Source organism: Aythya fuligula, chromosome 1 (assembly GCF_009819795.1).
Source record: "Aythya fuligula isolate bAytFul2 chromosome 1, bAytFul2.pri, whole genome shotgun sequence".
NCBI classification, from domain to species: domain Eukaryota; kingdom Metazoa; phylum Chordata; class Aves; order Anseriformes; family Anatidae; genus Aythya; species Aythya fuligula.
In genome coordinates, this window is record NC_045559.1 from 120,360,144 (window position 1) to 120,380,966 (window position 20,823).

Sequence of the window (20,823 nt, forward strand, 5' to 3'; positions counted from 1 at the left end):
CATGAGTAACTTTTTCAGATTTTCTCCGGCTTCCCTCCCTGTCCTGTAGGGGCTGGTATACTGAATCCAAGTGCCATTCTTACAAAATGCCACACATCTGAGTATTTATTTTGCAGGTGAAAGCGATACAGTGCAAGCCAGAGATGGTGCTGCGCTGGGAGCTGCCTTGTATGCACACACAGACTCAAGGGCTTCCCAGCAGAGCAGAGGGCAAATCAGAAGTCCCCTGGGGAAGTAGGCCAGGCACGGATGTTCTGGTTTCAGCCTCCGTTTCCCACTGGCACCAGATTCCCTCCTTGCCACCTAAAGTTAAAGGGTTTTTAGCTGCTAATGTCTTGTTATATTCCCCAGACTACAGGTCCCTGGATCATGCCTCCCTGTGGCTACCATTCTGTCCATCATCCCATGCCTTTCCTTCATTTTCAGACATCCCCAAAAGCTGGTGCCCAGCTTTTCTCTGCTGTGAGTTCCCTAGAGCTGGAGACAGGGGCTAGAGGAGGCCCCCCTCTGGGGACAAAATAGCAGGGGCTGGCTCCATCCAGTTCCAGCTTGCGGTAGGCAGCTGGTCCCACCCTGGGGGCTGGGTTCCCAGCCTGCCCCTGTGCTCCAGGCATTGTGCTTTTGACTGTATGATGACAAGAGTGGAGCACGCCTATTTTGTTCATAGCTTTCATTTGTGCACTTGAACATGTTGGATGCTACCCATGTCTGTGCTGCCCTTTTCCCTCTTCTATTCAAAACTGATTCTTATTGCCATAGCATAGTTCCAGCCCCCAGGAAGAGCAAGTATTTATGTTCTCTGCAAGCTGGAGCTTCCCGTGCCTTAAAGCTTTGTTTCCTGCCAGAATATGTGGCATTAGAAAGGAGAGTTAACAAAGGAATGAATATTGGAGGTCAAATGCCAGCAAGAGGCAGAGCCTACCAGGTGCTTTGAAATGGCTGTCATTTCTGAGCCTGGATGCTGAGGCATTTTATATCTGGGTGGAGTCTGTCCAAAAGCTCTTCAGGCTGACAGGAACACATCTCAAAGTACTGCTCTTTCTGAAGAGCACATCTTAACTGAGAAACCTGTAAAGAGATTCCTTCTAACCTCAGTGTCAGCTAGGGCTCCGCCACTGAGCTTGCTTCAGGGCAGTAGTGCGCCATGCTGTTGCCAGCCTGAGGGATGATAGCCGAGGGGCAGAAGAAGGCCTCTTTATTCTGTTATTTTGAATGCCTGTAATTCCTCAGGAGATAAAAACAAACAAATAACTAAATAAATAAATTTAGTGGTCGTCTGCAGAGAAATGCAGGAAAATTTGAGTAAATCTTAATCCATTGTGAGAACATAAAACTCAACAAGAGATTGAAGCTATTTCCTATTAATTTACTAAGAAGTATAAATATATGCCAAACTTTCATGTGCTTCTCTTTATATCAAAAGGAAAACTGTTTGCTTGTATTATTCCAAAGGATTGCCTTCTTGACAGGACATTGTTTTATTGTTCTGCCCTATTAATTCTTTCACAGCATTCATAGTTTGTTGCTAACTTCTGGTATATTAATTTCAATGCAGATGCAGGATTTTTTCTTTGTTATGAACTTTTTTTCTTGTTTCTGCATACATTCAGCTACCCTTTGTATGTTGTATTTTTCAAATGTTACAGTTTTCTTATAATATGCAGGTAAACCAGTATTCATAAACACAAGGACATGATACAAATCCAAACTGGACAATAGAACTGTGGCATGGACATATCTCCATTACCTTAATTTCAATATTTTCTGGGGTTTCATGTTGTTAAATTTGGTACAGTAGATGCTGCTCTGGAAACTTTTCTTTTTAGCACCTGGATTCATGAAAAACAAAGTTTTATATTTTCACAGTAGCGAATTTTTTTGTTTGGAAATACAGGAGTTGAATTCTGTAAATATATTTTTGTCAGGTCTCAATAATGAAGACATTGAAAATATTAACCAGAAATGAAGGATACCCACACAGGCATATAAAGCAAAACTAAATACTGTGTTTAATAAATTTACCAAACTTTTTACTATCTGTCTACTAGTATAGAAATAGAGGAAATTACAGAATACTGTTATTCTTATGTGACAGTATTTGATATTCATTTTCATTGGTGCAAATTACAATCTTAGATCAAAGTCTAAGGAATGTATCTTAGTCAAAGTCTTGAAAGTCTTGGGAATGTGTCCCAGGAATTTCAGAGAGAATCAGTTTCTCCTCCTATCTCAGAAAGTTAGATCATATACAGTTAACTTTATACATAGGTCTCAAAAGTAAAATTGAAGGCACTAATGCCCTTTGGATAGTATGAATTTGAGGTGTAAAAACAAGACTTTTTTTTAGTAATTCTTATCTTCATTCAATAATTTATTCAAATGATTGAAGTAATTACTGTCAAACAAGCAACTTACCAGACTTGCCTAGACAGTGAAGTGGTATCTTCTATATTCCTACAGTATCTTAGTAATTTTTTTTTTCATTGTTGATTATGCTTTACAATTGTCACTTCTGCATGTTATCTTACAGTTTTTAGAATTTCAGAGGGGTCCATCCTTGTCAGAAAGTAGTTTTTGCACTACATGTTATTCTCTAACATTGTTTGCTGAGTAATTCAAGTGAAGAATTATAAAGAAATATTGGATAACTGAATAAGCGACAACAACGCTAAGCAAATTTATAGTTAAATCTTATCTTAGAGAATCTTTTAAAAGAGCTGCTAAGCTTTATAGGATATATGGAGGGCACAGTGATTTCAAAGGGATTACTTTATAGAAGAATAAATTGTGGACTTCTTACTGGAAATTTTTCACTAGTAAAGAAATCGCTAAGAAATATATAAGCAACCACACTATGTCAAACTCCAGGGAAATATTTTATAAACCCTCAGAATTAAGTGCTCTCTGTAAAGTTATAGCCATAGATAGGTGATCATTCTCTGATGAAGGAGGAATACTAACTATTCATGAAACAAAAATCAAAAAATGGAACGTATATAATGTTCCTGTAATAAATGCAAGGAAATTCATTTTTCATCCAAGTTCACGCATGTAAGTATTGTTTCCACATTTAAGTCAAAAAATAATCTGCTGTGCACTGATCACAATTTTTTTCACCTTTGTACTTACTTCAGCCCTCAATGGGAGAAAAATGCTTTTCATCGCTTTATCAATTTTTGCTCTAATGTGTGCTGTTAACTAAGGATGTATTTCCAGAACAAAGAAAAACAGAAAGAGAAATACTTACTTCACATGCACTCTGTTCCCTTAAGTAGTGTAGGCATATGTGCCTTCTCTGCTCATTCATGGAACACTTCATGTGGCACAGTGATGAATGTACCAAATGTATTGGCAGTGGCAGCCAACAAGTCAGTGTCAGGTTTTTTTTTAAGCATTCAGACTTGACTAGTGTCATTATGCTGACACCAAGTATGTTCTGCAGTTACCTGGGAAGTTTTTCTTTAATGCTTAAATGTGGGTAACTGAAGGTTTTGTGAGTCAATAAAAGATTCAGCTTTTACTGAATAAGTTCAATCACTGATGAAATTCTGGCTCTTTCTGCAGGTCAAAGATGTAATGAAAAACATCATGGCTGGACTGCAGCAGACAAACAGTGAAAAGATTCTGCTGAGCTGGGTCCGTCAATCGACTCGTAATTACCCACAGGTCAATGTTATCAATTTCACCAGTAGCTGGTCTGATGGATTGGCTTTCAATGCACTCCTTCACAGTCACAGGTAGGAAAACTAACTTTTCATTGTTTCAGCTAGCTTGTAACAGAAGATTTTACAGGGCTTGAGGATGGTGTATCTATTATGTCGTTTTAGCTATTTACTGAGTGGGGCTTTCGGCATTCTTTTAAATGCTTGCCTGTTTGCTTTCAAGTGGGGGCTGTATTCCATGTCAGACTGAAACCTCTTGCAGAGGAAGAGGATCTGTTTTCCCCCAGCACAACTGAGGATGCTCAATTCAGATTATTTTCTGGAATTTTAGTATATAAGCAAGAAGAGAGTCTGAAAGAGAAGTGCAGACTTGGAAACTTTTCAGAAGAGCAAGCAATAGATCCAAAATTCAGCCTTTAAAGGTGGTCCCACAGGGAAGATCCAAAATTCAGCCTTTAAAGGTGGTCCCACAGGGAAAGAATTTTCCTGTAGGCACTTGGAGGGGTACAATGCAGTGTTTGCTGAAAGTGTCAGACAGTTGCTGGACTGAAACCATGGATTTGCCTTGAAGGTACACAGCTGGAGAAGTTAGCCTTTGTTTTGCTTTTATGTTGCCTTTATGTTGCTCCCCTAGCTGTTTTGAGTATTCTCCCTTTCTCAGAAGTTGACTAGTTCTGGTCTATGCTATCTGAAACTCTGTCATCAGAGATTCAAAGTCCTCTAGTGGTCTTGTGTACTTGGATTAAGGAAAAGGTTTTGCCAATTATTTTTCTTAAAGGTCTACCTTGTGCAGTTATGGCACTACTTGATACAAAGCAACATTTATTTTCTAAGGTGGTAAGCCTCCTGATCTATCTTTTCATACTTTTATATCTCTCACTTAAAGAGTGAGTACTGCAAGTTGGCTGAGTGTTCCAAATTATTGGTGAGAGCTGAGTTTTTGAGTGAGTAAATGGGCATGTTCTATTTAGTCACAGATAAATTAAATTTAAAAGAAATTAGTACAATTCTAGCTTTTTTTTTTTTTTTAATTATTTTTAGTTACTAAAATCTTAAAGTTTGTCAAAAATACTTACAAAAATACTTACAAAAGCACAATCTAAGACAATCTCTTGTGGTATTTAGGGCAGTTCTGGTATGGCAGTTTGCATCTTTCTGAGGTAGTTCTCGTGTGCCTCTCTGGTATGGAAGTTATAACACGCCTCTTGTGACAGGAGTATTAGGGCAGCTCTTCTGCCTCATGTACCTTTAGTGACAAAAGTATTAGGCAGTTAGTTCGGCATGGTGACCCACTGGAAAAGTTACTATCTAGGAATTTTGTTTGGTTTTGTGAGCTATCTTTGTGTCAGATCAGCTTAATTGTTACAATGCAGTGCCGTGATCCAGTGCAAGAGAAGTAGTGAAAGGACATGGATAGGCCTTGGTAAGCATGGGGAATGAAAACAGAAAAGAGGGAGAGAGAGTGCTAGCACCCTTTCCAGTGGAGTCCGTGGTCCTACCCTGTTAGATGTAATGTTAAACTGTCTTGAGTCTATGCTGGAGTAATGTGCTTGGAGAACTTCATCTTTAACTGGACTCATCAGCAACTGAGAAGACTTTTTCTTCAGTTTGCTACCTCTGCAAAGCTGTACTACTTTTATAATGGCGATTGTTGTTGGGGATGATTTGCTAAGGAGAATCAACCACTTAACTGTATAAGAAAAAGCTCATTAACAGGCAAATATGATACGTGCAGATAATAATTACAAGATGATGATGTGTTCAGACATACTCATTTTACTCTAGTAAATACATGACAACCACTACATTTGGTTACCACTGAGCTGGGAACTCAAAATGGTGACGTTGTATGGTTGGTAATGTTCTTCATTTGTCATATCAAAATATTGGTTTAGGGTTTGTCTATTAATAACTCATTTGTAGAGTTAATCACTAGCTACATCCTTCTAAGGCTAATTAATTTTGGAACAGGCATGCATATCCTTTCTTTTTGATCATATATACATCTTACAGTATTTATGTTAGATGAAAGCTCATAAAAATGTAAATTTATTATTATTTGGGGGAAGTAATTAATGTAGTTCAACACAATCTTTCCCTGGATCTTTCAGGAAATAGAGTGCTGTTTTTGTTACACTGTGAGTCCTGAGAAAGTGAAGACTGAATGTTTGCCCAAGGTTAGAGTATGTCTCATAAGTGTATCTCTGGGTTTTCTTCCCAGATCACTATTCCTCTAAATTACTCTTTAGCAGTTACAAAGAGTTTTTAATGTGTTAATAATATGATCATAACAAACTGCCATTCATTTCATGTATATATTACAGTTTGCAAAACTATGATGATCTAGATTTTTTATGACATTTTGTTTTTTCTTTCTATATAAAAGTTTGTTAAACACTGTCAAGTACTATATGTAATTTGAGGGAAGGGGTTGAATTTCTTCTGTTGTTTAAGGGCCTGATATATATACACATGTATATATTTTGCTTCACCACAAAAACTGTAAAATAATAATTTCAAATTAAAGCAATAAATGCCCCTTGAGTGGAGAGGCTTTTATATGTCATAGGTAATGTCCACTGCAAAATGAACAGTCAAGAAATGGCATCTAGCACTGAAGTCCCTACAAAGACATCTGTAAATAACAGGACAGTATCAGCCTGTTTCAGGCAACAAAACAACCTGAACCACAAAATTTCACACATTTTGATTATATGTCCAGGTAACTAGCTCTTGAAGAATTATCATTTGGAGGATAGCAGGCATGTCTTGCTTCAGGATATTGCTAAGGGCACAGAGGAACTAAAAAGTAGCTTTTAGTAGTGTAAACATAGAATACACTATTTTGAGAGGTCATTTACCATCTAATCTCTTGGTCCTGTCCAGCTAAGTAGTGATCTGCCCAAGTACATCATTGTTTCCTCCCGTTCCCCCTATTCTGTTATCCCTCAGAAGACTAGAAGGCACACTGGGGCTGCTATTCATCCATATTCATCCATATCCATTCTGCATCAGGATGCATTCTTTTGGGAAACAGCATTGTCAAATGGAGTCCTCACACTATAGACAACAGACTCTGTCACTAGCTTTCAATAACTACTCTTTTCATTGCTCATTGGCTCAAATGTTTGTATTTTTGGTTGGTTGGTTGGTTGGTTTTGTTTTCCCTGGGCACTCTCTAAACTTACTTTTTTGGTCATTTCCACTGATGGCCATTATCTTCTTTAAATTTGTTCTGTCTCTCATTTCATAGGTAGTTTCATTCTTAAGGACCTGGATATAAGAATGCAATTGTCCTGTAGAAATCAATGAATCCCTTTCAGTCTAAAGATCTGACTCCATGCTTGTAGATGATTACTTTAACAGAAGCTGTGTTATAATATGGGAGCTACGGATAATTTCTGCGGGCATGAATACCTCTTCATCTCCTTAAAGCATTGTCTGCGCACAGCCTTATTATGTGGAAAAATGCTATTTTTAACTGAAATACCAGGTTACACAGGAACACTGTGATACAGAAAAGACTGAATGATTCCTGCTAAATTTAGTGGTATATTGCTGCCTCTGTTGCATTAGGATACCTTTGGGAAAGAAAATTAGATAAATCTCAAGGGAAAAATATGCTAAAATTATATTGGATAACTAACCAGTATTGTATATTCAAAGGCTAAAATCACTGGTACTCTTTGGCATTTTAACTACGTTGAGAACTACTTTGGCAAATCAGTGTAGCCACTGAAGGCCGAAGTTGTAGCATGTCTATTCGCCTAGACATGGTATCAGTCTGCTTGTTTCCTAGTCAAGGTATCCAGTCAGATAGTCAGACTGCATGCTCAAAAACACTGCTTAACTCATCTGGTGCCTGAAATCAATAATCAGAAATTCCATTTTGTCCAGCTCTATAAAAAGAGCTCTAGATATCTAAATAAATCTCTTATTTACAAGTAGTCCCTGGTTGTGGAAGGTAGGTGCCTGCATGCCTGCAACCTCGGTGTTGTCTAGATAAGTCTCTAGGTGTTTGTATGTCATACCTTCTCCAAGGTTTTCTGCTGCTCAGGGCAAAGCTCACCAGCTGTGAACAAAACACTAATTTCCTGCTTATTATAATTTATACTCTTCAAACTCATTTTGTGTTTGCTGTTATAAATCTTTCATAACATTCTGCACAGTAAGCCTGTCTTGAGTGGAAGTGAAAAAGAATTACCCCGCTAAAGTTTTGTCTCCTTCCTAGTAGTTTGTGCAATTATCTAGGAAACAGCAAGCATACAGTCAAATTCCTGAGGTAAGTCTCCAAGACTGCAGGGTGCACTACTTGTATTCTCCTGGGCTTGAATCACTAAGTTATTGTGCAGAAGTCTCAGAGGAAGACCTAATGTTCTCTGAAGCCCTGAGTCAGTCATTTTTCAGAAGAACCTCTGTGCTTAGTGCGTCCTCTATATTGATTTTCAATGACTTCACACTTCATGTTCAGTATGCGGGAGCGCTGAATTGGCCTTCAAGATTCAAGATGCAATCAATAACATAGGTGCACTAAAACATTTGGAGTTTTCAGGAGCACCTACCTCTATCCTATAAGAATAAAAAGCCTTCTGTAAGAAACCCTGCCACTTACTTTAGTCATTTAAATGCAGGCACCTACTTCGGTGTCAGAGTGTCTTGGCTTCATGCCTAAAGTAGAGAATTTAAATGCAAACCCAACAAAAGGTGATCAGCACCAGGTTACATGAAACACAGTGTCTCACACAGACTATGCTTTATTAATATTTTGTGTTTACATACATAGTATGAAAAGCCATCTGAACACAAAACATTTTCTATTTAATCTCCTCTGTCTTCCATTTGATTTTGTTGTTTCTGCAGTTCTCCCATCTTACTCCTTTCTCTTCATTTTTTTTTTCCAGATGTTTTCTTATTTTCCCTGTGTTCATCTCAGTTTATTCGTTTGCATTTCATTCGTTCACTTTTTCCTATTGCCTTTTTTCCCCCCTTCGTTATTGTACTTTTTCACATTGTTCTCTGGGCAATTTTTGTATTGGAATGGCATCTTGAAGAAAAACAAGGTTCACTCCAACTGTCAGTTTTCTTTATGGTTACTTAGGACGTAATCTAATTCACATATAAAATCCATTTGTGAAAAAACCAACCAACCAACAAACAAACAAAAACACAACAACAACAACAACAACAAAAAAACACCGGATTTAAACTATATGTCCTTAGTTCCTGAAACTGTACAGGTTTTCATGATTTAGTTGTCAAAAATAGTCTTTACGGCAAATAATAGATTCTGCTTTTGACACTGAAGTCTTTGAGGTTTAGCCTTGACTTTAGGTGTTTCTTGTTTAGCCAGAAGAAAGCCATAAGGCTTCCATGTTGACCCTTAGGCTGTGTGCAGTCTTCATCACATTTAGGTGCTGTTAGGAACGGAAGTAGAAATAGTCAGAGAAAAAAGGCTAACCATAATTTGGAAGTCTGGTATGTTAATGAAACCTCAACGGTGAGACCTGGTACCAACGTGCCTGGTTTTATGCCAACATTAGCATTGCTCCCAAATTGACTGTTAGAAATAATGTTTTTCAAACTCAACTTTTGCAGGTTCACAACAGATATTGCAAATATTTTTCATGAAATATATTTAAAACTGCAAAATAAATAACCAGTATAAACTATATTATGTTTACAGCAATTTTTTGTATCTTTGATTTATTCTTCACACCTTCCATGGTTCAGCCTCAATTTACAGCCTCTGCTATAGTTTTCGTTGCACCATCTTCATCTGTGGACTCTGCTCCTTCTGAGTGCTGTGGGGAAAGCAGCATAATATCAGAATGGAAAGCAATTGAGGTAGTATAAAAAATGTGAGATAGATTTACATATCTTGTCCCCCCCGGTACTCAGCTCTGGTGAGGACGCACCTCGAGTACTGTGTTCAGTTTGGGCCCCTCGCTACAAGAAGGACATCGAGGTGCTTGAGCGGGTCCAGAGAAGGGCAACGAAGCTGGTGAGGGGCCTGGAGAACAAGTCCTACGAGGAGCAGCTGAGGGAGCTGGGCTTGTTCAGCCTGGAGAAAAGAAGGCTCAGGGGCGACCTTATCGCTCTCTACAGGTACCTCAAGGGAGGCTGTAGCGAGGTGGGGGTTGGTCTGTTCTCCCACGTGCCTGGTGACAGGACGAGGGGGAATGGGCTTAAGTTGCGCCAGGGGCGTTTTAGGCTGGATCTTAGGAAGAACTTCTTTACCGAAAGGGTTGTTAGGCATTGGAACAGGCTGGCCAGGGAAGTGGTGGAGTCACCATCCCTGGAAGACTTCAAAAGACGTTTAGATGTAGAACTTAGGGATATGGTTTAGTGGGGACTGTTAGTGTTAGGTCAGAGGTTGGACTTGATGATCTTGAGGTCTCTTCCAACCTCGAAATTCTGTGATTCTGTGATTCTGTGATCTTGGTTTTGACATTATCACACTCTGGTGGTATTACTAACTATATTTTCTGTGTCCATCTAGTCTTTGAAAAGAGAAAAAAAAAAAAAAAAAAGCTACCACAGCCTCTCTTACATAATGTTTGCATGCTTTTCTAAGATTCACTTGAGATGCTACATAGTATTTATCTGTTTCAACGTAAAGTGTTCAGGGTAAGTGATTGTGTGAAACATTTGAGAACAGACACTTCAATATGGAAAACAATTATATTCACCATAGTTGGAGTCAAGAACAGTCACATTGAAGGTTGTTATACGTTGGTCTGTCTTCTTTTTCTACCACAACTACATATTAGGGTATCTGCCCTCCAAAACATCCTAGATAGTGCTAAGATCGTCTTTATTCATGATTCAGGTGCAAAAAAGCTCAAGAATGGAGGAAACAAACAAAACAAACACTTTAAGGCAGCCTTGTTGAATTCCCGTAACAAAGTGTGCACAAGCACAAAGCCTCCAACTCAGGAATACCTTAAAATACTGAGATATGGAAGGATTAATGGAAGGATATGGAAGGAAAGATTAGGATACTAATCTGGAGGGGATACCAATTTTGCATGAACCACTGATGTAATCTAGTATGCTTCCTTTTACTTTGATGATTGATAATAACAAAATAATTGCATGTCTTAATAAAACAATTCAATTCCTACCAGTAATTGGTGATATTTTCATTTCTCTTATCTAATGTTTTCAGTGAGGAGTAGTTGGCTTTTTTTTTTTGTGTATGTGTGTGTGTGTGTGTCTTTTTTTTTAAAGACCTTCAGAGTAGTGGAATTTGTATCTGAATGGATATTCACAGTGCATTCATGAAGGGATTAAAAGTAAGTAAGAGACAAGCATGAAGAACTAAGTACATATAATACACTGAGAGCAATATTTCTCAGTAGGAAGCTTCTCTCTCATAGTCTTTTATCCCCCCCCTCCCTTCTCTTGTTTATGGCTGACATTTTATTCTGATCAGATATTTCTAATGCCTTTTCTCTGGTCATTTTTTAAGAGGTTATTTGGAGTGAATATTCCCATTTATATAATCACTTTGCCTTTTTGGACATTTACAGTCTATAGCAATGTTTTTAATATCAAGTTTGAGAAGCAGTGGGCACAGATTGCTTGACAAAGCTACAGTGGTATATTATTGAGTCCAAGGTGCAAATTTTCAGAATATAAACTTAGGATATGATTCCATGAGTGGAATGTAATGCACTTTATTGATTAAACAAAGCAGCAGCTGCTAAGTAGCACCAGGAATATAAGGAAAACAAACGTTTTGGTAAGGAGGAGAAGTCAGTCGTTCTAACAGTTGCCACTGACCCTATTTTAGGCTCTAGAATCACAGGAGCTTTCCCCATTTAATTCTTGTAACTCTTTCTTCTCTCTCCAGATAGGTATCAGAGATTTTTTTTTTTTTTTTCTTTCCTTTCGCCTTTCTTACCCCTTTAATCAGGGTTTTTGAATTAGGAGTAAGTGACATTCATTAGCTTCCTCCTTGCTTCTTTAAAATGCTTGAACTTAGGCCAGGTGGACTGCCTTAGAAATCCGTGCTTCACCACAGCTGTTTCTGCTTCAGGATGACAGATTGAGGAGGAGAGAGAAGGGAAAATGGTACTTAAAAAGAATTGATAGAAGCAAAAAGCTTGTTTTCAGTAAATTGAGGGAAATATGGGTGTAAAAGTAATGGTGTGGAAGAGAGGTATGAAAATACTTTTAACAAATTCACTAGGTTACCTGCTACTGGATCCTGTTTTATTATAACTGTAAGAGTTACTGGAGATATTTGTGAGGTTTTATTGTGTGTATAAAGTAAGAACAACATAAAAACAATCCTTAAAAAAGGATGTAAGTAGCTTTTTATGATATGAACGTATTTCCTTTCTGCATACACTTCTTTGTGAATTAGATCGCTAAGTTGCTTTTATTTGTTAAATGACTTTATTGTAGCCCAGTTGTAATAGTATTAGAACCTTTGTTAGATGTAAAGACAGTCTAAGGAAAATAGCCTATTCAACATACATTTCTTTGTAATTTATATTTTAGATAAAGATATGTAAGTTACAAAGTCTACTGAAAGTCTACTGATTTAAAGACTTGGTGATACTGAAGAAATGCTAAACAAAATGAAAACACAATTATTGTATGAGCCTGTGATGTAAAAGTATCTTCAAAATGTTTACTTTCTTTCTTTCAAATTCTTCCTTTTATAAATCTTACTGATTTCATAATCTTATTGTTGTTTTTCTGTAGGGGGCCTGTGATTTAGCAAACCTTATTCTTTATGTAGAGATAGAAATATGTGTTACAAATTTAAGAGAGTACTGTTACTAACGTGTCTATACTAAGTAAAGAAATTGACCCCTAAATACAGTGAGTAGTTCTTTCTTCACTGTACTCATGAAACTTAGCTTTCCATTTTTTTGACAAAGATTTTAGGAAGCAGCCTCTGAGGAGTAATTAGAGCAACTTTGAAGATGCTTCTTAAAATTATGTTTTACTACTAGGGTCTGCAGCTACAAACAGAGCTGTGTTGGAATGGCTCTAGAAAAAGCTTAGTGCAGCCTTTCAGTACATAAAGGGGGCTTATAAGAAAGATGGAGAAGGACTTCTCACTAGGGTCTGTAGTGATAGAGTAACAGTTTTTAACCTAAAGGGTAGTTTTAGATTGGGTATAAGGAAGAAATTTTTGATGATGAGAGTGGTGAGGCACTCTGGAACAGGTCACCCAGAGAAGCTGTGGATGCCCCGTCCCTGGAGGTGTTCAAGACCAGGTTGGATGGGGCTTTGGGCAACCTGATTTAGTAGGAAGTATGTCGTGTATCCCCCCACCCCCATGGCAGGGAGGTTGGAACTAGATGATCTTTAAGGTCCCTCCCAATCCAAAGCATTCTGTGATTCCGTAATTAATATATCGTATGTATATGCATATATAATTCCTGTTGTAACTTTTTTTAATAATTTCAATGTATGCTGTCCATAGTCTTGTCATAAGCAAGGTCTGTAATGTTTTAGTTGATCAGCTGGTGGCTAGCTGGAGTTCAACATGTTCTAGTTCTTTCTGACTTATATTTTAAACATTATATGCCTGTATGTTTCTGGGGAGAGGAGTGAATGTTTACTAAGTATGTCAGCTTTGATTACTCCCCTGTCCAGACATGAACCAAGCTGCAGATGTAAGAACGGATTTGCTCTCCCTTTCTACAACTTGAACAATACAGAGAGAACAGGTGAAGGCTTAGAATCAGTATTCCATTGATTTCTTTTCTGTACTTTTTCACACCTGCTTGCTCCTATATTTAAAACTCTTTTGGAAGCCATTAATAGCTACTAAAACTCAGTTTCAATGTTTTTTTCATGGATTTTTAAGAGCTATTTGCCATTTGCCACAATTCGTAATCTTCTAGCCTGTAATATCTCCCGCAGTCATATTTGACAGTATTGCCCTGTAAGTGTACACAGTAAAACATCTAGAGACTTTTTACCGAGAAGCTGACATTTCAAGCTGCTATTATAATGCTTATGTTCTAGTGATGGGACCACTGAAGTGTGTATAGTGAGGTATTCTTTTAACAAAGGGAATATCTGCTGAATTAAATTGCTGTTGGAATAGGGAGAGCATTTTCAATTATATTATTGTTATTATTTTTAATTAAGTTGATGCTCTGAGATCTGAGTTGCTGTAAGAAGGTATATACTTCTGAGTTGATTGGAATGTTTGCCACCTTCTTTGTATTTTATGTTTACTATATTAAGAAAATACATAAGGACACCTGCCAATGGTTTATTAAAGATCCTGTGCTAATCTTACAGTTACGTCTCAATTCAAATTTTTGCTATTTGTAGTAAAGAGAGATGCTGAGGAGGATGAAATTGAAGGGAAAGCCTTAATGCTGTGTCAGTGCTGTTCAGCAATAGCCCAAAAACTGAGTGTGTTCTCAACATGATTTCAACCACAGATCCAAAACACAGCACAATATGAGCTGCTATGTAGAATGTTAACCCCCATCCCAGCCAGATCCAGTACCAACAGGATGCAAGAAATTGTGTAGACGTAAGCTTGTGCTTTGGAAAGACCTGTATTTTAGTATACAAACCATTCTGATCCTCACAGACTTACTACAACCAGACTAGATAACAACCTCTTAAGATTCCTTTTCCATCACCCTCCTGTTTCCAGACAAAATGTAACATTTTAAAGTACTTTTTGCATGTTGGAAGGATAAATTAATGGCGATACTTCTATTCTTAATTAATGTTTGTAAACTTCTGCGTAGTAGAGCAAAATAGTTTCATAACAACTTAGTTGTTACTCTTTAAGTCACTCTCAGAAGAAATTGGACAGCAAGGGTACATAACTGGGAAATTACTAATACCATAATATAGCATTTTTCCTTTGCTCTCTTGAAGTTATTACAGCATGAGGTAGTGAACATTTTAGCTATATATTTATAACTGTTGGGAGACACTGTTTAAAATGAACTTTTGAAATCAATAAAATGTAAGTAAATCTGTTCACAGCTAATTGCAGCATTGCAAATTGTTTAGATCATACTTGATATATCTGTAGATAAAATTATATGTGTAAATGATTTCTGTTTTAGAACATTGTGTCAAAATCACAAATAGTATAGTTGTATTTTCTTCATATTATATGCACATCAATTATTTGAACACTGATTAAACTTGTTCTTCCCAAATGCCCTGATAAAAAATCTGATCTCCTAATGGATGAGTCTCAGATGAAATACCAAAGATCATAGTGTATTAACATTATTTTATATTGCAAACAGTGCAACTGTAATACAAGGGATCAGATTATGTATCTGAGCTGTAATTTAATTTTGTTTGTATGTATTTTTCCTGTAAGCACATTTAATTTGTGCTGTGGGGCTTTTGCTTATATCAGCTGAAACCCATGATTTGGAGTACAGTTCTGTACTCATCTAAAAAGGTATGTGTTTTTCTAAGGTTTTGATATGAAAAAGTGTCCTGTGCAGTTTATGCTGCCTATGTTCACCATGTTGTGAGATATGAACCTGTTGGCCCTTTCAATCAGATATAGCAGAGGACCCTGTTAATATCAGCAGCAATAACAATTATTAAACCTTTAGTCGGAAAAATGGTGGGATGGAGAGAGGAGGAAGGCTGCAAATAAATACAGCAATTACCTGTCCTGCTTGGCTTGCCGTGAGCTAATTTTAGTGTGCACAGCCACAGCATGTGATTCTTCTTACCTGTGCGCTGTTTGGGACTGGAAGAAAGTGAGCAAGCCTGTGACAGGTATTAGGGGAGTGACAGGGACCAGAGCACTATGGGTGGAAACAACTGGTTTGGGGAATTAATTTATAGGCTAGTGGGATTTAGTGGGGGATAAGAAATGTGGTTAATGTGGTGGTGATGGATATGGATGAGTATAGGGTATAAATCCAATCGAAACCAAGCTTTGTTAGTTCCAGCACTGACTGAACAAGTTCTTTCATTAAGAAAACTAAAAAGAAGTAGCTACACCTGATGGGATAGCAGTAGAATTATATAGTCTAACACCAAAAAGAAGAAACTGATTGTTCTTCTTGTTTTTGCTTTAGACCCGACCTGTTTGATTGGAATGCTGTTGCTTCTCAGCAGTCACCTGTGCAACGATTAGACCATGCATTTAACATAGCCAGGCAACACCTGGGCATAGAGAAACTCCTTGATCCTGAAGGTTAGTACAAATTACATCTATTTTCTGTAGGTTGAAAATCAGTTTTTCCATTCAATTGGTTGTAGCTGTACTTTGCGCAAAAGTTAATGTTTAGCAAGATAATTTCATAAACCGAAGACAAATCCTTTGTTTATATTTTGTTAATTTTTCTCTGTATGAAATAGCATCAACACTCCCCTGTGTACTCAAGAGCAATCTTTCTCATTCTGAAGTTTGGGTCCAGAGTTTAAGGTGTACACATGGGTATCAAGATATCTTGAAAAGAAGCTGATTTCTGTTAAAGAATTAGACATGGAGTTCATATCTTCTGAAAGGTCAAATTTTCAAATCAGCTCTCAATATATGTATCCAAAATGGAGATTCAAACTGTAGCTAATTGTATCTTAAAATACAGCTATTTTATGTTAATTCAGTTTAGCACTTGATTGTAGATGTAACCTTTTTGCTGAGTATCATCGTTATCCTAGACTTGCGGTATTTTTCACCACTGATCCTAATGAGACTCTGTTTAACTCAATAAAGAAGACTTAGGAAGTCCTCTCTTCTGTGCTTCCTTATACAGTCTTGTTTGAAAGAGGCCTAATTTTTCACGTGATCTTGTTTTATTTCTATCTATTCTATGTCCTTTTCTTTATTGCTGAGAGACTAAATAATTACCCTCAGCAAACATTTCTAAAACACTCTTTAAGGCAATTTTGAACAGCCATTGTATTTCTTTTTTTTTTTAATGCTCATATATATGTATATATACAACATCTTTTTCCACACTGTGATCCATTGCATTTTTATGCAATTTCCCACAATTTGTCTATTAGGCCACTAGTAAATATATTTTTTACATGTTTGTGGCATTAGTTATCACTAGCTCACTTCATAGTGAATTTCTGATGGAATGAAACAGAAGTTTCTGACGTAAAAAATCAGCCTAAAACCTAGCATCGAGCTCTTCTTATGTTTAAACACAATAGAGTTTGTCTAAATTGACCTAATAACTTTGTGTACCTTACTGTAGGAGGAAAATACAGGAAAAAAGATGCTTATGCAGGGAAAACAAACAACACAACCCTTGTTAGAGGGGATTAATTTATGACGGTGGTATCCTTGCACTATGAGGCGGTATCTTTGCACTCAGAGGAACATCTGAAGTAGCTCTCACAATTGGAGCAGCGTCGGAAGGCTGAAATCAGTAATAATGAAGGACCTTGCCACCGCATCGATTGAAGGACTGTGGGTACCTCCTGAGTGTCTGTCTTGTTTGCAGCCCCAAATTAGTTTCCTCTTATGAGAGTGCAGCTTGTAACTCTGGACTGAGATTGAATGTAAAAGCATGGTTGCACAACAGAACAGATACAACCAAGTAACGGGTTGAACTTTCATCTTAAAATAGTTAAATGAATAGTTATTTTCTGGATGCAAACATTCCATTTTAATTAGACATTTTATTCTGCTTTTGCAAAGATAGTTGAAGTTGTTTAGCCAACAACTGAAAAACTCTTAAACACTGGTGGTTTTCCAAATGTCTGCTGTAATTATTTGCTATTCAGTGCTGTAAGTTGTGGTGCTTGCCACCTATGTTTTTAGTTCTCTCCAAATACTAATAAAAATAAATTAATAATGATAATAAAGAACAACCTGCAAGCTTTTGAAAAAGAGCAGTTAATTCTGTTCCTATTTGAAGACACATTAAGAATTTGTGCAACTGTAACAATTTCATTCAGCAATATTTAGATCCAGATCTAAAAATCAAATTTCTTTCTAGACTGAAAAACTGAATTAGTGATGTATCAGGAAGTGGAGAATCTTGTTTGCAGGTTTTAGCATACTGTTTCTGCAACTTTGCTTTGCATGTATATCACCTCTCTTAATTAGATACTCAAATGTCTCTTAACAGCATATTGTGTAACGCTCTATTCTCTGTTAGCTGAATAAAAACTGCAAAGCAGTTTTAGCTTTGTTTTTATTATTTATCTATTTATTAACTTTATTAATAGTTTATTTTCCAGATACAAAAATCACTGTAGATTAGACATTTTATTCTGCTTTTGTCAAGGATATGTGCAGTTGTTTAGCCAACTGCTGAAAGACTTGTTAATGTTGGTGGTGGCTTAAGAAAGTTCAGCCGCTGTAAGTAAGAACTGAAGGGAAATATACAGTCAGTGCCTCTATCTTAGGATAAAGGCAAACAAACTTATCTGCAAGAATAAGATAATTTGTTAGGAGCTTTATTCTAGTCTTTTCCCTTTCTCTTCAGACAGAATTGATGAGAATGCTGACCCAATTGCAGAGCAAAAAATTTGAAGATACTTTAACTCTCAGTGTTGATGGGTTGTTGTTTTTTCTTCTGATGTTTAAATGGCATGTGGAAAAGTGTAGCAGACAGGTTTTCTTCCTCTTCAGTCATGAAAAAGCTGTGGAAAAGTCAACTCTTTCTTCTTGACTGAATCTTTTCAGTGAGTGAAACATAAGCAAGCTTATATGTGTATCTGGTGTTCACCTGTAGTGAGGAAAGACAAAAAGGGGTGGGGGGAAACGGGGATGGGAAAAACTACTGGTTGGTAGAAACTGTTGTTCAGAAAAGAGTTAATGAACACTTGGATTCTAGCAGTTGTCAGGATTTGAAAGGAGTAATGTTTTTGCAAATTGAACTTCCTAGGCAAAGTATACCTACATAACTCACAGTGACCTTTTGTTGTAAGACATTTATGATTATGTAGCTAAGAAGTTTAAAATCTTGGTAATGCTTTCTGTGACCCCTCTACAGGAAAGTTGTTTCTTTTTGGTTGCTCAAAATGTGTATTTGTGGGCATTCAGTCATATATTTTTCAACTCAAAATACCGTGCAACAAGTATCGCCAACATCAGGTCATTTTAGAATAGTGATTTCTGATCAGGTTTGAATGACAAAGCTGGAAGGTTGAAGGATTCTACAGTAGTAATATGTATTTTATTTATATGTAATGTCTTTTAAAGCAGCAACTACAATATGACTATATGACTAAAAAGAATTTTCAACAGCTTTGATCAAGCTGTTAAAATTAATCTATTTTTTATGTCTAACTACCAGTACCTGGAGTTAGCAGTTAACTGGCTGTGTATGATTGTCTTCTCTGTATTGCGGTTTTGGAGGAACATTTTTCTGAAGTTTATACATGAAAACCAGAAACTACACTAAAGGCTACTGTCTGTCCAGTGTACCTCTTCTCAAGTAACACTGTTATGTTGCAGTGCATCCTTTATTTGGGTGTGCTGGGCTGGGGGGGATTCCCTGTAGGGGAATAGTCTCCAGTCCTTGAGGTTAACAAAAAAGCTTAGTATTCCAAGTCCTGTGCTTTTGTGTGTTTTGGAGTTTGCATAGGCTTGCAGAAGGCATTTTCAGATGCCCCAGGAATGAAGAAAGACTTGAATATAATTGTTTCTTCTGTTCACATCAAATATTTTTTTAAGTCTGTGTTAGCAGAAAGGGTAAGTGAAACTACTTTGAAATATAATTTAATATATGTTTGTCTTTTTACAAAATCTTAGATATGAAGTAGAGAATAGGTCTGGTGTTAGCCCTGTCAGAGGGGAACTCTTCTTTCTCATAAGCATCTTTTTAAATACCCCAAGTACCAATTAGGACAAATAGACAGCAACAATTTGTGTTATGGTCAATAGCATGTAGTAATTACACATCATTGGCTGTATACTGAATTTTTACCTCTGAACTTCAATAGTTGTTCCTTCTGGCACATATATAGGGTTTATGTGTAAAGGTTTCGGTAGCAGGGGGCTGCAGGGGTGGTCTCTGTGAGCAGAGCCCAGCAGCTGCACCGTAACAGACCAGGGACAGCTCCAGCCAGCTCCAAAAGGGACCCACCACTGGCCAGAGCCAAGCCAGGGAATGACGCTGGTTGGGCCTCTGGGAGATTTAAGGAAGGGAAAAAACACTAACAACAGCAGCTGGGAGAGAGGGGTGAGAATATGTGAGAGAAGCAGCCTTGCAGACCAGGTCAGTGCAGCAGGAGGGCAGGAGGTGCTCCAGGCACACAGCAGAAGCTCCCTTGTGGCCTGTGGAGAGGCCCCTGGTGGAGCAGGCTGTGCCCCTGCAGCCCATGGGTCCCACATGGAGCAGATCTCCACGCTGCAGCCCAAAGAGTAGCTCACATGGAGCAGGTGGATGTGGCCTGGAGGAGGCTGTGGCCCGTGGAGAGCCCCCGCAGGAGCAGGCCCTGGGCTGGAGCTGCAGCCCGTGGAGAGGAGCCCACGCAGGAGCAGGGGTTCTGGGGGGAGCTGCCGCCCACCCGTGGGGGACCCGTGCTGGAGCAGTTTGCTCCTGGGGGATGGATGGACCCCGTGGGACAGAGCTGTGTGGGAGCAGTGCTTGAAAAGCTGCTGCCAGTGGGCAGCCCCCGCAGGCTCAGTTGGGGAAGGACAGCATCCCATGGGAGGGACCCCACGTGGAGCAGGGGCAGGGAGGGACCATGAAGAAGCAGTGGAGATGAAGCATCAGGGACTAACCGCAGCCTCCACTCCCCTGTTCCCCTGCACTGCTTGGTGGGAGGAGGTTGGAGAGGGTGGTTGGAGGGGGAAAGCGTTTTTAGTCTGCTTTTAGTTTCTCTCTGCTCTATCTTGTAAGTAATAGGCAGTAAATTATATTAATCTACCTATGCTGTGTCTATTTTGCCCATGAAGATAATTGTTGAGTGATGTCTCTGTCTTTATTTCAGCCTGTGAGCCTTTTCATATTTTCTCCCCCTTTCCCTTTGAGGAGGGAGAAGGAGAGAGTGGTTGAGAGTGGAACTCAGCTGCCCGGCTGGGTAAAACCAGTAAACACATCATGTAACCTTGATAGTCAAGCAAATACCTAGAAAGTTAAGGCAAATATTCGGTTTAATATCCCATCAATTTTGCTATGAAATGTTTGCAGTGGTTCTTTTGATACTGTGTGCTATAATGTGTTCTAGTTTCTCCTCATTTATCATGGTAATTAAAGATTTGAACAATGGTGTAGTG

The 20,823-nt window shown here is 38.1% G+C and overlaps 1 protein-coding gene across 9 annotated transcripts in view; it reads left to right on the top strand.

Annotated features, from left to right (window-relative positions):
- DMD (dystrophin) overlaps window positions 1-20,823 on the top strand; it is a 958,404-nt gene that overhangs the window by 92,171 nt on the left and 845,410 nt on the right. For all 9 annotated transcript variants that reach the window (XM_032193124.1, XM_032193145.1, XM_032193154.1 and 6 more), the window contains 2 exons: window positions 3,565-3,737; window positions 15,713-15,831. In XM_032193124.1, the coding sequence (XP_032049015.1) occupies window positions 3,577-3,737; window positions 15,713-15,831 (280 nt within the window). In that variant the 5' untranslated portion in view covers window positions 3,565-3,576. The remainder of the gene's footprint in view (window positions 1-3,564; window positions 3,738-15,712; window positions 15,832-20,823) is intronic.